This window comes from Rosa chinensis, chromosome 3 (genome assembly GCF_002994745.2).
Source record: "Rosa chinensis cultivar Old Blush chromosome 3, RchiOBHm-V2, whole genome shotgun sequence".
Classification (NCBI taxonomy): domain Eukaryota; kingdom Viridiplantae; phylum Streptophyta; class Magnoliopsida; order Rosales; family Rosaceae; genus Rosa; species Rosa chinensis.
Genome location: NC_037090.1, coordinates 2,079,617 through 2,098,210, shown reverse-complemented (window position 1 = coordinate 2,098,210; position 18,594 = coordinate 2,079,617). Strand labels below are relative to the sequence as shown.

General features: G+C 38.9%; 1 protein-coding gene across 1 annotated transcript; it reads left to right on the top strand.

Annotated features, from left to right (window-relative positions):
* The first annotated feature begins 3,138 nt into the window (after positions 1-3,138).
* Positions 3,139-6,410, top strand: LOC112195317 (receptor-like protein kinase ANXUR1). Its single transcript, XM_024335727.2, has one exon. The coding sequence runs from the start codon at positions 3,496-3,498 to the stop codon at positions 6,124-6,126; it is 2,631 nt and encodes an 876-aa protein (XP_024191495.1). The 5' UTR covers positions 3,139-3,495; the 3' UTR covers positions 6,127-6,410.
* Positions 6,411-18,594: the final 12,184 nt, after the last annotated feature.

Genomic DNA, 18,594 nt, shown 5'->3' with positions numbered 1-18,594 from the left:
TAACTTTTGTTTTAGATGAGTTGTAGTGATGATATTGTACTGTTTGCTCTCGGACTCTTGATTTATGATTATGCAGTTGTCTCAAATCAATTTAAAATAATTCTGTTGTTTATATTTCTCCTTTTTTCTCTCTTTTTTTTTTTTCTTTCTTTTTTTCCTTTTAAGTTTGGCTCTGTACTAACAATTCAAGGTGATGAAGAATTAGTTTTAGAGTTAGTGGCACCATTACTATATGAAATTTCTTAAATCAATGTCTGTCTTGGGGACTCAAAAGTGTACAGAGAAGTAGCATTCAAGGTGAATACAACGTAGTAGTTCACGATAGTGCAAGAGAATGATGCTTCGAGCTACAGCTGGGCATGAGTCCTTAATCTTAAAGATGAAAGGACTCAGACACACAATCTCAATTTTGAGGGCTGGCCGGCTAAAGTGCAGATAGGGGAAATCCTCTCCCAGTGGGGGCAGGGCTGAAGGCAAAGTTGAAGGAAATGGATCCACAATAGGCAAAATTAGTTAGAGGGCTATCCTCCATAGTATGGCATTTGAGGATAATCTAAAGTTTTGTGTAAGGTTATGAGCCGTTGAAAATCAAAATTAATATAAGTATTATTGTAAGTCTAAATAGATATTGTTCAAATAATTTTATTTGTTTTATGCAATTATAATTGTAAATAGTTGGTCATAGTACTGTCTCACTTACTATCTAAACACCATGTAAAAATAAATTTTAACGGATGTGTAAAAGAAAATAAATTCACACGCGGAAACTAGATGAACGTCTGCCATATATGCGATTAGTTTTTCTTCTTCTCTCTCTTTTTTTTTTTTTTTTTTTTTAAGTCTCTATCCTAGATATGAGTGTCTTCAATTTGAAAAAGAAAAATGTGTAAAATAAAAATAAATCGCACGCGCGAGCGCGGCCCTTTCGCACGCGCATAGCGCGTGCAGAAAGGCTAGTAATTTATAAAACAGTGAGTGAAGCCAGAATCGTGAACCTGTGGACCGATTGTCACTTTTGTTCTTGCTGATTCCAATCTACGGTTTCTATTGTCACTGATGCCCAGGAAACAATGACGTCTATGTCGACGGGTTAATATTCCGTACGTGCACAGAACCTTGACGGCGGCTTAGCTTCAAGTGAAATGAACGACGAGAACGGCGTCGTTGAGTGTCCAATTAATCCCTTCAGGAGACGGGCCGCGAGTTCGTCTCTTCTGATGAAGTCGCAATCTCTTTCTTTAGGAAGTTCCCAAAATTTATAGGTGCATACCTGTCTGTCGAGCTCTTTTTGCTATATTATCTTCTAATTTACCTTTTAGGGTTTCTTCCTTTTGGGTATTAAGATTTACTATCTGGGTAAAGTGGTAAACAACTTCCTCTTTTATGCCATATTTGGTTTTTTGTAATGTTCTTGTTCAGCTTTTGAAAGTGTTATTACTTAAATACAGCAACGAATTTGCAACCATCTTTGCCGATGGTGAGATCTGTTGTAGCCAATTATGGGTTTTCATGTGAAATGAAAATGGCATGTCGTAAAAAATGTTATTTTGAAAATTGTTGTGCTTGCTATATTTGATTTGTATATCTTTGTGGAATCCTCTTTAGATTGACCAGTTTGTTTGTTGACAAACCAAGAAATAATTATATGGGGGTAAGGGTCTCAATGAAATTCACACTTATTGGATAGGTTTCTGGGTTAGGAAAGCATGAGAAAATTGTCAGGTTGCACTCTTTAGTGTATGATGTATATCACATCGATCGCATCGGGCAATCTGTCACATTCTAGTGTCTTAGTATTTTGCAAGAGCAGTAACGGGTGTCATTTGGACACAACCAACTTGTTTTCCCCCTCCCCCGTTCTCTCCCATTTTGGGTGATAGGTCTGGGTCTTTCCAGACAGTGCAGTTTTTGTGGTGTGTTTTGTTTTGTATGGGTGGTACTCTTTTCTCGGTTTGGAGTTTTTCCCACTGGGTTTTATCTAAACAAGATTTTAACGAGGCCACCACAGTTTTTGTTCTTCAACCAAAGAAGTTCTAGATTAGGTTGAAGAGAAGAAGTGAAGACATTTTTCCACTTCTTCCATTTTGTGATTTTAAGTATTTTCTTGTGAAAGTTACAGGCAGCGCAGCTAGTTAGTAGCGATGACTCTTTTGTTTCCTGACTTTCATATTAGGTTGTGGATTGTCATTTTGACTTTCCGGTACTTATACCTGTACTTGTATCTCGATTGCGTTTAGCAGTTTAATGCAATGCATTTCCTTCTCTAAAAAAAAAAAAAAAAACTTCTGTCACATTCTAGTGTCTTGTTGAAATATTTATAGTCATAATTAAATTTTAAGGTTATGTCGTTCCTAGAGATAGAGTCGAAGGGCTCCGATATTTCAACATATGTTTTATGAGTACTGAAAATGTCATTTTTTTTAATATAAATAATTTTTCACTTGAACTTGAATTTTGACCCGGTTTAATTTAAAAACCCTTACTATAGCACATTTCGTTCCTAGAGATAGAGTCCAAGAGCTCCGATCTTTCAACATATATTTTATACATATAAGTCCTAAAAACATCATTGTTTAACAAAAATAACTTTTCAGTCGAACTTAGAATTTGAACCAAGTTTATTTAAATCTCCTTACTATAGCATGCATGCAAAATCCAACTATTTTGAACTTTTAGAAATTTTATGCCTTGACGCTAATGAAGACCCTAGAAGGCTAGAACATTGATGGAACTAATTTAAAGAGATTATTAGCACTGGAAATCATTTTAATAAAGCAACTTGGGAAGGAAAGCAAGTTAGTATACACCTAATCACATTACTCTAATTATATACATGAATTTAAGTGTTTTAATATCTCATAGAATGATCGAGAACAAAAACTTGTCACTAATCTGCCTGAAACCAGTCTACTCCGTTTTGTGGTTATTTCAAATTAACCGACGAAGAGTCAGCTATTCTGTATTTAGCCTATTCCATGTTCATCTTGCTGTTAATAGAAAATTTCAAACGCTTGTCATCCACAACCAATCAAACCTATACAATCAACGCTTCTTGCTCGCAATCACTGGTTTCAAACCGCTTTCTCTGTCGCCAACAAACAATGTAGCTCTGTATAGCCTCCAAATATGGAAAACCAAAACGAAGAAACAAAGCAGAAGAAATCATAATACAAAGAATCAAAGTAAAGACCTAACCTCTTTCTAACTCTCCCTCGTCTTGCCTGGTCTAGCTTTTCAGATCCAGGTAAGGCAGCTAACCCTTTGGGGTTTAACTAGATATGGATTTACGTAGGGGAGGGTTAAATTAATTACAGAAAATCAAGATAAACGAAAGCTACTAGGAAAAAGAACAAACCCTTTTGATTTCTCGGGCGTACAGGAAAACGAAACGCTTTCTTCTTCGTCTTTCTCTTGCAATTAAAACACACTCCATTTTGTTTTCCTGTACGCCATTGAGAGAGCTACGTCTCTCTCTTTGGTCTTCGCTTGCTAGTCATGTCCACCGGAACCAACATTGTTTTCTTTCTCGCTTTTGTGTCTTCCTTCCTAAGTTTTGGCCTGCAAGCGGCGAGCCCGGACTCGTTGATGCTCGGCTGCGGCTCAGAAAATGAAGACACAGATGCAGACGGGCGAAAATGGTTACCAGACTCGAAGTTTGTTACTGCTTCGAATTCCGTTCAGGCCCAAGCTCAGTACCAAGACCCTGCACTCAGTTCCGAGATCCCATACATGAAGGCCAGGATCTTCACCTCAAATGCCACGTACAAGTTGTCGGCCAAATCTAAGCAAAGGTACTTCCTCAGGCTACATTTCTATCCTGCAAACTATGGCAGCCACAATGCCGAGCAGGCCTTTTTTTCGGTTATGGCAAATGGAGTCACATTGTTGAAGAACTTCAGCGCCTCAATCACTTGCAAGGCGACCACGCAAGCTTATATCGTAAGAGAGTACTCCGTGGCTCCACTCACCAAGGATGATCTGGAACTCACATTTTCGGTCAACACAGGTTTTGCCTTTGTCAATGGCATTGAGTTTGTCCCCGCCCCAGATGACTTATTCGACCAGGCTACTCTTGTTGGAAATCCGGATCAGTCCTTCGACAGCAAGAGCTCGAATTTGCAGACATTGTATAGGTTGAACGTCGGTGGGAGTTCCATTCCACCAACCAAGGACTCTGGCTCCTTAGGAAGGACTTGGTATGATGACGGTAGTTATATATTTGGTGCTAATGCTGGGGTCCCCAATCTGGCTGACAATAAGACGAAAATTGAGTACAAAGATATCCCAGACTATTCTGCTCCTGTTGATATTTATACCACTGCAAGATCAATGGGTCCTAATGGGTCTGTAAATATAAATAGCAACCTCACATGGATGTTCAACCAGGTTGATACCAAGTACATGTACATTGTGAGGCTACACTTTTGCGACAATAAAAACACCAAAGCGAATCAGGTTGTATTCACCATTTACATTAACAACCAAACCGCGGAGCCTGCAGCCGATGTGATCGGATGGTCAGGAGGGATCGGAAAAGCTGCATACAGAGACTACGCGACAATACTTGATGAAAAGAGTGGTGGCGACCTTTGGCTAACTTTGCATCCTAATCCGGATTCAAAACCACAGTACTATGATGCATTGCTCAACGGCGTGGAGATATTCAAGCTTGAAACTGGTAAAAGTTTGGCCGGTCCTAATCCCAAGCCTTCGGAAATGTTGGAAAAGAACGAGGAAGAGCAAAAGAAAAACTTCGAAAATCAAAAGGATAAGGAAACGGGTTCAAACAAAGCTCATGTGATTGGTGGAGCCGCAGGAGGAGCTGCAGCTGCTGGGATAGTGGCTGCATTGTGCATTGCTGTGTACCAAAGGAAGAAGCGAGTCCAAGGAACTGAATCACATACTAATAGCTGGCTTCCAATTTATGGCAACTCGCACACTAGTGGCACAAAATCCACAGGTTCGGGCAGGAGTAACGGTAGCAGACACCTATCGTCAGCTGCTCAAGGCCGGTGCAGGCGCTTCTCATTTGTTGAGATGAAACAGGCCACCAAGAATTTTGATGAGACTAATGTGATTGGTGTTGGAGGGTTTGGGAAGGTGTACAAGGGAGTTATTGACAATGGAGCTACCAAAGTGGCCATCAAGAGGTCTAACCCTCAATCCGAACAAGGAGTACACGAATTCCAGACAGAAATTGAGATGCTTTCGGAGTTGAGGCACAAGCATTTGGTTTCTCTTATTGGATTCTGTGAGGAAGACAATGAAATGTGCTTGGTTTATGACTACATGTCACGCGGCACACTTAGAGAGCACATTTACAAGGGCAACAAGACTCATTTGTCATGGAAGCAAAGGCTGGAGATTTGCATTGGAGCAGCTAAAGGACTTCACTACCTTCACACAGGGGCAAGATGGACAATCATTCATAGAGATGTCAAAACAACAAACATTCTCTTGGATGAGAATTGGGAGGCTAAGGTCTCTGATTTCGGGCTCTCGAAAACTGGCCCAGACTTGAACAAGGGTCACGTTAGCACAGTAGTGAAGGGTAGCTTTGGGTATTTGGATCCTGAATACTTCAAAAGACAACAACTGACTGAAAAATCTGATGTCTACTCCTTTGGGGTTGTCCTATTTGAGGTGTTGTGTGCAAGGCCTGCTCTAAATCCAAACCTTCCAAAAGAACAGGTTAGTCTAGCAGATTGGGCACTACATTGCCAAAAGAAAGGGATTCTAGAAGAAATCATTGACCCTCATTTGAAGGGCAAAGTGAACATGGAAAGCATCAATAAATTTGCAGACACAGCGGAGAAGTGCTTGTCTGAGTGCGGAGTTGATCGCCCGAGTTTGAATGACATCTTGTGGAACCTTGAGTTTGCTCTCCAGTTGCAGGAGGGGACAGATAGTGGGTCGACAGGATTGGCGTCACGAACCCGATCCGACTCTGATGATGCTAGTTTGAGAAACCAGCACATGATGGCCATACATTATAGCAACCTCAGTCTTGGAAGTGAGAGTGAAATAGGGGAAGAACAACCACCACCATCATCCAATAACAACGAAGCCGCCCCCGATAATGATAGCGCAATCTTCTCGCAGATTGTCAATCCGACGGGTCGATAGAGGGTAATGTCTAACAGGCGTGGGATGCAAGCAATGAAACCAGCATATATAGTAGAGATTACTCGAGAGCATCGATGATGATGTGCTTTGATTCTTTGTATATTACTTGTTTGCTCCTTTTTCCTTATATAAGCCTATAAGCTGTTTTAGTACTAATATTGGACAGGCCAGGTTTCTGTAGCAAATTGCCCTCTACTCACAGATGTTCATCGTTACAGACTCAAGTTTCATTCTGCCTGGTGCATGTTCTATATGATAAATTCCTATTGATATGCATTAATTTAGCCTTTCTTCTAACTTCTAAAGTTCTAATGCACAAGACATGAAACCCTAGCTTTTGTGATCTACGCACAATAAAATCTATTTATGTTGGATGATAGCACTCGGGCAATAAATAAATAAATAATTATGAAAAGCGAATCCTAGCCTCTAAAATTATTGTGGTTTTCACATTGTATTAATTTTGTTATTCAAACAATCCCAATTTTATTATTGAAGTTGTTTAAGTATAATGTATTTGAGAGAGATTGATGAGAGAGATGTGTTCTTATTATTGAGAATAGGAGCCCTATATATAGGGATTACAAAGTGCTAGTTCTAATGTTACAAGGAATACCAATCCGTGTAGGATTGGGAAATCTAGAACCTTCTCTCCTATTCCTATTCCTAGTTTGATAAGGCACACTAAACTTGATTTTCCTTCAACACTCCCCCTTGTGCCGCTCAAACTTAGTGGTGACGCTTCATCCGTTGCCTCGTTAAAAAACCTTGCCAGGTAACAAAAACCCTGTGGGACAAAAATAATCCTGGTCGAAGGACAAAAAGAGCACAACGCGTCCTTCACTCTTCGAGATCGAACATGTAGACATTATAACTCCCCCTGATGTCGATATCTCCCCCTGATTGCTACAATCGTGGGAGTTCGGATAACTTTCTCAATCCGATGCTCTTCACATGTTTCTCGAAGGTGGATTTAGGTAACGACTTAGTGAATAAGTCCGCTACATTATCCTCTGATCGGATTTGATTCACTTCAATCTTTAGAAGTGATTGTTGTTGCTGATTATAAAAGAACTTGGGCGATATATGCTTGGTGTTGTCGCCCTTGATGAAACCTAACTTCATTTGTTCAATACAAGCTGCATTATCCTCATAAATGCATGTAGGTTCATCTGTGGTAGACTTCAAACCACAACTTCCTTGAATATGTCGAATCACAGACCTTAGCCATATACATTCACAAACGGCTTCATGTAGAGCAATAATCTCTGCATGATTCGAGGAAGTAGCAACAAGGGTCTGTTTCGTAGACCTCCAAGATATCGCAGTGCTTCCCATGGTAAAGACATAACCAGTTTGGGAGCAACCTTTGTGAGGGTCAGAGAGGTACCCTGCATCAGCAAAACCCATCAAGACATCATTGTCATTTTGATGGAGGGGAATAGGGTGAGGCCGGCCACTATGGACGGCGACGGCGCTGGCGGTGACAACATGGCCGACGGTCATGTTATGGACGGCGGCTCCATGCCTAATGGGGTCCGATCCCATTCTTCTGTCATTCCTTTTCTCTCTGTAGGGATAAAATAGGCCCATATCAATCGTACCTCCAAGGTATCGAAAGATTGTCTTTATACCAATCCAATGGCGGCGTGTTGGCGCAGAGCTATGTCGAGCTAACAAGTTCACTGCGAATGAGATATCCGGTCTTGTGCATTAAGCTAAGTACAATAATGCGCCTATTGCACTTAAATAGGGCACTTCGGCCTCTAATGGTTCTTCGTCCTCATCCTTTGGACGAAGCGGATCTTTTCCGGGCTCAAGACTACGACCAATCATGGGAGTACTCTCAGGCTTTGCTTTATCTTCATTAAAGCGCCTTAGAATTTTCTGAGTATATGCAGACTGATGGATCAAAATCCCATCACTACGGTGCTCGAGTTCTAAACCGAGACAAAACCGTGTTTTCCCAAGATCTTTCATCTCAAATTCGGATTTCAAGTATTTAGCAGTTTCCTTCAACTCATCTAGAGTTCCAATTAGGTTCATGTCATCGACATAAACTGCTACTATTGCAAATCCGGAACTTGTTCTCTTAATGAACACGCATGGGCATATTTCATTATTAATATATCCCTTCCCAATCAAGTAGTCACTTAGACGGTTATACCACATCCGTCCGGATTGTTTTAATCCATATAGTGAGCGTTTTAATCTTATTGAAAACGCGCTCCGTGATTTAGAGCCACTTGATTTGGGTAATTGAAGTCCATCTGGAACCTTCATATATATCTCTGAATCTAGATCCCCATAGAGATATGTTGTAACCACATCCATAAGCTGCATGTCAAGTTTTTCGGAAACTACCAAACTGACAAGGTAGCGGAACGTTATAACGTCCATTACGGGAGAATATGTCTCCTCGTAGTCGATTCCAGGGCGTTGTGAGAAACCTTGCGCCACAAGGTGGGCTTTATATCTTACCACCTCATTTTTCTCATTACGCTTTCTAACAAAGACCCATTTATGGCCAACAGGTTTTACACTTGGGGGTGTCTGCGTTACGGGCCCAAATACCTGTCTCTTTGTTAGTGAATCCAATTCAACCTGGATCGCATCTTTCCATTTAGGCCAATCTGCTCTTCGTTGACATTCTTCAACAGGGCGAGGTTCGATATCATCATATTCTATAATCCCTTTCGCAATATGATATGCAAATGCATCATCAATTGCCATGGAATTTCTATCCATCATCTCATGTACACTAGTGTAATTTATGGAGATCTCTCTATTCTCTGGAGTTGGTTCTGACATTGGAGCGTCCCCCAATGATAACCATAATCCAGAATATTCTCATGAGATGGATTATTTATATCGATGATTAATGGATTATTTTGTGCCAAACTCGCTTTCTTTCTTGGGCGAGAATCCATCGAACCTATAGGCCTCCCGCGCTTCCTGGCAGGAGCCATGGGCCTAGCCACAACGTCACCATCACTGTGAGAGGGGACGTTGGCGCCATGCTCAAATCCTCTTGAGTTAGCGTCATGTCCTCTAGTTTTAGGGACATCAATCCTTGCAGGCACGTTTGCAGCAGGTATGTGTGATCTCGTCACTTTAGCGATATCAGAAAACGTATCAGGCATCGACTCTACTACGTTCTGAAGATCGAGAATTCTCCGCACTTCAGTTTCGGCCTGTGCGGTTCGGGGATCAAGATGAGACAGAGTGGGGACAGACCACGACAATTCCTGTCGTTCCTGTTGAACATTGGTGTTCTTATCTCCCCCTAACGATGGGAAGACTGTCTCATCGAAGTGACAATCCGCAAATCTTGCGGTAAAGAGATCGCCTGTCAAGGGTTCTATGTAGCGGATAATCGTTGGAGAATCATATCCAACATAAATGTCTAATCGTCTTTGAGGACCCATTTTGGTGCGCTGTGGTGGCGCAATTGGCACATAAACTGCACACCCAAATATACGTAAGTGTGAGACATTAGGCTCATACCCAGTCACCATCTGGGACGCAGAAAAGGGTTGAGTGGCAGTGGGCCTCAGACGAATAAGCACAGCTGCATGCAATATTGCATAGCCCCAAGCAGAAATAGGGAGATTGGTGCGCATTACCAATGCCCTAGCCACCATTTGTAGTCATTTAATGGCGGCTTCTGCGAGACCATTTTGGGTGTGAACATGAGGAACAGGATGTTCAACATCAATCCCAATGGACATGCAATAATCATCAAAAGTCTTTGATGTAAACTCTCCAGCATTGTCTAATCTTATAGACTTAATAGGATGATACGGGTGGTGAGCCCTTAATTACTTAATTATTTGTGCTAGGAGTTTAGCAAATGCAGCGTTCCTTGTGGACAATAGCATGACATGTGACCAGCGTGTCGATGCATCAACCAATACCATAAAATATTGAAATGGTCCGCATGATGGTTGAATAGGTCCACAAATATGATGCGCCTAAAAGCAAGCGCGCAATTTAACCCTGAAATATCGTTAGTAGTATAAGCAAATAGGGATCGTTCTATTCCGGGGATTGAGGGTACACCTGTCATTGTGAAACAAATAAAGAAAAGTATTATTTACAAAAATAAAATAAAGAATATAAATATATACAATTGTATAAACAAATAAAGAATTAAAATAATAAAGTATTATTTACAAAAATAAAATAAAGAATAGAAATATATACAAGTAACAAAATAAAAAGGGAGGGGGTTTAAGAATTATAGAATTGAAAATTAAGATAAATAAAATAAAGAAAATGTAAAAACATATATACAAGGGTGGATCGCAAGGAACAAAGATCAAAACCACATCCATATGTAAGAAATCCAATTACAATTCCTATAGTTGATTTTAAATGTCATGAGAGAGGAGTTGATCATGTGAAACATTCGAAAGCAAATGATTTCCCATATTTTACTTTTCAATGCTAATTAACCTAAGCGAAAGCACCTAGATTAATCCTATCAAACATGCAATCAAGCCCTAGAAAGCTAGTCAATCATGACATGTTCAACGCATTAGACATAGAGAAAGGCTATCAACTCAAGTGTACAACTTAGTATGGAAAAGTCCACCTAATTGCAATCCTCTTTAATTAAATTCGGTCTTTGCACAAAACCTTTACTACTTTGATTCAAGTTTACACAAAACGAAAAGTCGATTTCATGTTCTTAAACCTAGCACCAATTATATCAAAACCCTAAGTGTTTGCAACCACATAAGATTAAAATACAAAAGTTTTCTATCATGCAAATTTAATTAAACAAACCCACATAAGCAACATAAAAATCAACATATAGAAATCACAACTTTATCTCAAAACATATAAACGGGCTTTAAACTTTGCCCTTAACATTATTTGTTAACTAGAATTCATAGTTTTACAAAATCAAACAAAGAAAACAAGAGAAAGGATATAATACACCTTGAAAGATGAATGATAAAGCCTTGAGACGAAGAACTTGAAGATCCTTGAAAGCAAGCAATCTTCTAGGGACGACACAAGGGTGGATGGCGGTTGGGAAATTGATGTATTGCATGGCTTCTCTTTCTCTTGGCTTGAAAATGAAGAACAAGAAAACTAGAGAATGGAAAAGAAATATGGAGAGGAAATGGAGAGACAAGGAGATGGAATGGATGAAGGAATGTTTAGAGGAAATGGTGACTAAGGAAAATGGAGAGGAAATGGTGAGACAAGGAGATGAAATGGATGAAGGAATGTGTTATGGATTCAGAAATTGGTGACTAAGGAAAATGGAGAGGAAATGGTGAGACAAGGAGATGAAATGGATGAAGGAATGTGTGGGAAAATGGAAAGGAAATGGAGAGACAAAGAAGATGGAATGGATGAAGGAATTATGTGGAAAAATGGAAAGGAAATGGAGAGACAAAGAAGATGAGATGGATGAAGGAATTGGTGACTAAGGAAAATGGAGAGGAAATGGTGAGACAAGAAGATGAAATGGATGAAGGAATGTGTTTTAGAATGAGAAGAGAAGGTGTTTATATAGGGAAGAAAAAGAAGAGTGAAATGATGAGTGGAAGAAAAATAATGAAAGTGGAGTATGAAAGTGATTTGTAAAATATGGAAAAGAAAGAGAAATGATGAAATGAAAGCAAAGCATGAAGGTGAAGCAACATGGAAGTGATGATGATCTATTAAAGAGATTGCAGAAAAAATATATCCAAGGAAAAAGAGAAAAGCATCTAGCTTTCTTCATGTGGGTGGGAAACATGAATATGTGGTGTTGAGCTGTTTTCAGGTCAGTTTCTTTCCCTTTATTCCTTCAATTATTTCTCCAACAAGACTTCATTATATGCCTTCGACTTCTTCATATGAAATGTTCCACTATGAGTGTAGATCATCCTGAAAAATTTTCAGAGCTTCAATCCATGTGGTTGGGCCGAAAATGCTGCTGGACCTCTTACAGGTCCAGTTTTCCGGTTTTGCTTCTGTAGAAAATTGGGCTGATTGTTTGAAGGCCTTCCACTCATATTTTTCTCTAGCACTCTTCATAAGAAATGATCCTTTGGGTGTCTAGAATGGATCTGGAAGGTTTCAGCTCATTTGAAGTTCATTTGGTCAGGCGGCCACTCCTTCTTCTTTGCTTGGCTTGGTTTCTCCTAGCCGGAGTAGGAATATGTGTAAAATTGATGTTTTAGTACATTTCCATTTTTCTCCATCATTTCCAGGTAATTATGGACCTAACGCTCATTTCACCTTCATTTACTCCAATGTACCTAAAAATAGAAATTGAATTAAAAATCGATTCAGTTAAGGAATTAACTAAGCAAAATGTGAGGAATTAACTATTAAAATATCACATTAAAATGCTCCTATCAAATTCCCCCACACTTAGCTTTTGCTAGTCCCTTAGCAAAACAAAACAAAAAAAAATCCAAAACAGAACAAAGACTTGACAAAAAGCAAGTAAATGACTCTATTGCTCCTAACTGTTGTCTAACAGACTCCAAACTCATGGCTTTCACGTTAAACACTTAATCAAAATCACAAAGATAATTCCATGGTTAATAAACCTGTGACATTCATATGACTAAGCAAGATATGGAGAACTTAAGTTATACAGTGAATGATAGCATGTTTCGAACAAGTCCAATCCAAACTCACAGGGCATACTCTCGATTTTTCTCTCATAAATGGCTATGCTTAAAAGCTTCACACTCAAGTATATGAAAGAGAACAAATTGTAAGGCAACAAACAGCTTGCATATTTCATCAATAAACACATTTTGTGAAGAATTTTTAAAGACCTCATGAAATGACTAAGTGCACAAATGGACCTAAACCATAAGCTCGACTGCGTAACTGACTCCACTAACCAAAGATTGCCCATCTCAAGGATCAAGTTAGCACTTAAAACAGGTTGTAATGGGGCTAAGCTAGGGTTTTCGAAATGAAGATTAAGGATACAAAAAATCCTAAGGACCTAGCAGAGCATATAAGGATCACCTTATGTCATCATTTTTGTAGACCAAAATCATTGTTTTGGGCCAAACCTTCACTCTAACCAACATGGGAATGGACAAAGGCATAATTTTCAATTTTGAGCCTTCTACAAATTTGAAAGTCCAAAACCACACTTCAACAATTTCCCAAGAGTTTTCTTTTCAATTTTTCTTCTCTTTTGCCTCTTTTCTTTCTTTCTTTTTTTTTTTTTTTTTTCAAGGCAATTTTTTTTTTCTTGGATTTTTCCCACCCCATACTTGTCTTTCATCGTCACCCCTACATACTATGTCATGCTCTACTAAGTCCTTAAGACATGGGTAGAGATATCATGTACTAAGCTCATGGTAGGGTAGTGAGGGTGATGAAACAAAGGTTTTCAACGTAGGCTCAAAGGGGTTCATTCTAAGGAGTCCCACGACGGGCACAATTGGGGACACATGCTTGTTTGGCTATGGTGGTTACCCTAATGCCTTCTATCCTATCCAGGATCAGTGCATATTATGGCATACAAGTTTTGACAGTCACAACAGCCGAGTTCTAGTACTCTCTAGTCCATTAAAATCTATGGCACATGATCATTGGATTTCCAAAGAATGATGAGGTTTTGCAAATACAGCCACGAAATTCTAGAATTATCAATAAGCACTCGAAAAGAAAGTATTTTAGCTCAACAGCTCACTTAGGTCAAATGAATCAGACTTAATCCTAGCATGCTTAATGAACCAAGTTACAATCCTATCTCAAATCTTCATACAAGCATCACAATGTCGATTAACCACAGAATTCAATTAAGTTCTATTTTGATTGTGAAAACCTTCAGCCATGAATTCAGAGACATGTTCATCCTAGACGTTAGGGGCATCCTAAAACTCAAACAAACAAAAACACTCTAAAACCAACATTTTTTTTTTTTAAATTAATTTAATTTCAACACTTAGGTACGGGAACAGGGAGTCTCGATGTGCAATGGGACTGAAACAGCTACCCTTTTTCAAGACTATGTTTAATCCAATATACCTTAGTGTATCACAACATCAATTAAAAACACAAAAAACACAATCCAACATCAACTATTTTTCATTTTTTTTTTATATACTAACTACTAAAAACACAATAAAGCAATAACCCTTCCCCCATACTTAATTCATGCATTGTCCTCAATGTATAAACAAATATAAATCATGCAAAGCATAAATCAAGCATAGAAGAGAAAATGAACACAACGAAACCTAAAACAACTTAAAATTTAAGAAAATAAAATATAAGGAAGAGTTCAAGAAAGCAAATCTGCGTTTGTTGGCTCCTCCACAGATACGGTTGAAATGGGTTGCCTCCCATGCAGCGCTTAATGTTTAAAGTCTTTCAGCCTAGACTTGTACCTCCATTTACTCCTTTGGAGGAGCGGTATGCGGGCGAGTGGCAGCCCTTTTGCTGGTTTCAGCCTCCGGAGGAGAGTTCTCATGTTGTGATGCAGTAGCGTCCTTGCGAGGAAACCCAGGAGGATAACTCTGCAAGTTATTGACTTCCTGAGCAAGCTTGTTTATTGCAGTGTGACAGCGGATCAAAGAGCAGTTCATCTCAGAGATGTAATCGATCATGCAATTGACTCTCCAATCTGTCACCATAATACCATCGCGGAGAGAGGAGCGCAAATCATCAATCAAATCCGACAAGCTTTCCAGGGTGGCCATAGGGCGAGGAGCACGAGCAGCTGGTGAGGAAGAAGACTCTCCGAGATGCAGTCTGGGAGAGCGACGAGGCAGAGGAGGGGGACTGCGGGCACGCTCACGAATAGGACGATGGTCCCATGGACGAGTAAGCCCAGCTCTAGTGGCCGCTTGACGACCTTCTTCTTCCAAAGAGAGAACACGGCGTTGATTGACGCCCCTGCGAGGGGTAACCTTGGTTCGAGCCATGAGGAAGTAGAAGGAATTTGAAACTGCACGCTTAGACAAACCTTAGTAAAATTTGGAGGAGACAAAAAAGGATGTATATGTAAAGCACAAAATAGGGTAGAAATCTCAACAGGCACACGGTTTTAACAAAGCTTCTCCGGGAAGGAGAAGAGTTATGATAGTTCACGGCCCAAGAAACTCCCCCACGTGTAAATATTCCTTTCTTTTCCTGGATTTATGGCATGCTTTCGGCTATAGCTTGTCTGTCACGGATCCTCGAGATTCGTTTGATTCCCCCACGCGTCCTTTCTTTTCCTTGATTCACGGCAATTAAACCTGCTTTCGGCTGTAGCTTGTCTGTCACAGCTCCTCGAGATTCGTTTGGTTCCCCCACGTGTCCTCCACGCGCCAACAGCTTTTCCGTGTTTTCGGGTGACTTTAATCCAACGCGTAGATTTAATCTCAGAGATCGTCGATCCAACGGTGGAGATCTGCTCACTCGTTCTATAAATAGGTGCATTCTGAGCGACTGTTCACTTCAAAAGAAAATTCTTCCGAGTTCCAGCCTTTCTCTCTGAACCCTTCAGCCTTTCTTTCAAAACTCAAATCCTTTCTTCATCAACATGGAACCACGAACTCTGCAACTAATGGAGTTACAAACCCAGCAACAAATGGAATTACAAGCCCAGCAACCAACCGAGGAGGGAGGAAGCATCCAAGCAGCCGGGAGTAGTAACCGGTGGGCTCCCACACCGCCTCAACTAAGAATCCTCAAGGGCCTTTACTATGATAAGGGTTTTAAGTACCCAACTCCAGAGCAGATTCAAGAGATCTGCCTTCATCTGAAACAGTATGGGCAGATCGAGGACAAGAACGTCTTCTTTTGGTTCCAGAACCTCAAGGCTCGTGAGAGGCAGAAGTTGAAGGAATTTCGGAACGTTCCGGTTGGTGGATCTCTCGATCTCAATTTTGGATCCACTAGTTCTACTGATGATGGTAGATCCATTGATCTAAACTTTGGCTCACGTGTCGGCTATGGTGTTGATGGATCGATCATGGAACAACGAGGAGAATATCACCAGGAGATTGAAACCCTTCCACTGTTCCCCATGCATGGTGAGGACATCTTTGGCAACATGAAGACTACTTCCGAGGGAGGTAACGGCTATGGCGGTGACTCTCGCATTTCCCTTGAGCTCAGCCTCAACTCCTACGGAGATGCAGACATGGCTTAGTATAGTGTATTTTTATTATTTTTTTTTTTAAATTTTTTTTTTTTTTTTTTTTTTTGTAAATAGCTGAATTTAATAAGACTGAATTAATTCAGTTTTTTTTTTTTTTTTTTTTTTTAAATTTTTTTTTAAATTAATTTTTTTTTTTTATATAAAGGACTCAAAAAAATAAAAGACAAATATAAATATATATAGGACTCAAAATGAAAGACAATTATATAAATCTCTTCCCCCACACTTAAATATTGCATTATCTTCAATGTAATCAATTAAAAGCATGCAATGAAATAAGTAAACATAGATAGAAGACATTTACGAAAACAAATCCTAAAATAAAAACAATAGAGAAAAATTGAAAAATAAAAAGAAATAGGGAAAGAGAAAGCAAATCTGATTATATTCTGAATTGGGTTGCCTCCCAAGTAGCGCTTGTATTTTACGTCTTGCAGCCAGACGGTACCTACATTAAATAAAGTTAGTAACTATAATTAACAAAGAAATACAAAATAAAAACAAGTATAACTATTAATTACAAACTACAAGTATTAACAAGTATAATGTACATAAGACACAAGTTAAGTACTCAAGTGAGTATAAAACGTGAAAAGTATTTTTACAAGTTTAAAGTGTGAAACAACAAAATAATTTACACGTATAGAGTATTCACAAGTATTTCTTTTGTTATAAACATTATTGATATCGAATCAAATTCCAAGCGGTAAATCAAGTGAACGTGCGGCCCAAGTATAGTCGCCTAGACACAAATTCCCTTTCAAATCGTTTGGGCAACCTTACTGAAATGGCCAGGTGGGGGAGGACGAACACGAGAGGAAAAATCCATTTTGGCATGAGCTACTCCCACATAGTGGTTTAGGCCCATTTGCAAGCACTTCTGGATTCAAAAACCCGTCATGAACGTTGTCCCCTTCCTAGACACCATTCCACATAGGCTATACTTACTAAGATGAAAAAGTTCATAAGTGTGAAGACAATTCAACAAATGTTAATAAAGGCCGCCCTCAACCTTAAGGGACCTGAGCTAGGTACCAATAAGGGGTTTAGGCCAATATTAACAAAAGAGACTTCACCTATTCCTCTCAATTTACAACCTACAATTAAAATTCGTGTTCAATAATATAAATAACATCCTAGTTAATTTAAACTAAGTTTCAAACAATTTTTAAACAACAAATATATACAATAAATGACACAATTTAGCAAGTGATTTTTCAATCCCCGGCAACGGCGCCAAAAATTGATGCGCCTAAAAGCAAGCGCGCAATTTAACCCTGAAATATCGTTAGTAGTATAAGCAAATAGGGATCGTTCTATTCCGGGGATTGAGGGTACACCTGTCATTGTGAAACAAATAAAGAAAAGTATTATTTACAAAAATAAAATAAAGAATATAAATATATACAATTGTATAAACAAATAAAGAATTAAAATAATAAAGTATTATTTACAAAAATAAAATAAAGAATAGAAATATATACAAGTAACAAAATAAAAAGGGAGGGGGGTTTAAGAATTATAGAATTGAAAATTAAGATAAATAAAATAAAGAAAATGTAAAAACATATATACAAGGGTGGATCGCAAGGAACAAAGATCAAAACCACATCCATATGTAAGAAATCCAATTACAATTCCTATAGTTGATTTTAAATGTCATGAGAGAGGAGTTGATCATGTGAAACATTCGAAAGCAAATGATTTCCCATATTTTACTTTTCAATGCTAATTAACCTAAGCGAAAGCACCTAGATTAATCCTATCAAACATGCAATCAAGCCCTAGAAAGCTAGTCAATCATGACATGTTCAACGCATTAGACATAGAGAAAGGCTATCAACTCAAGTGTACAACTTAGTATGGAAAAGTCCACCTAATTGCAATCCTCTTTAATTAAATTCGGTCTTTGCACAAAACCTTTACTACTTTGATTCAAGTTTACACAAAACGAAAAGTCGATTTCATGTTCTTAAACCTAGCACCAATTATATCAAAACCCTAAGTGTTTGCAACCACATAAGATTAAAATACAAAAGTTTTCTATCATGCAAATTTAATTAAACAAACCCACATAAGCAACATAAAAATCAACATATAGAAATCACAACTTTATCTCAAAACATATAAACGGGCTTTAAACTTTGCCCTTAACATTATTTGTTAACTAGAATTCATAGTTTTACAAAATCAAACAAAGAAAACAAGAGAAAGGATATAATACACCTTGAAAGATGAATGATAAAGCCTTGAGACGAAGAACTTGAAGATCCTTGAAAGCAAGCAATCTTCTAGGGACGACACAAGGGTGGATGGCGGTTGGGAAATTGATGTATTGC

Excerpts from the sequence above, each read along its gene's own strand:
- LOC112195317 (XM_024335727.2), top strand. The coding sequence starts at position 3,496 with ATGTCCACCGGAACCAACATTGTTTTCTTTCTCGCTTTTGTGTCTTCC.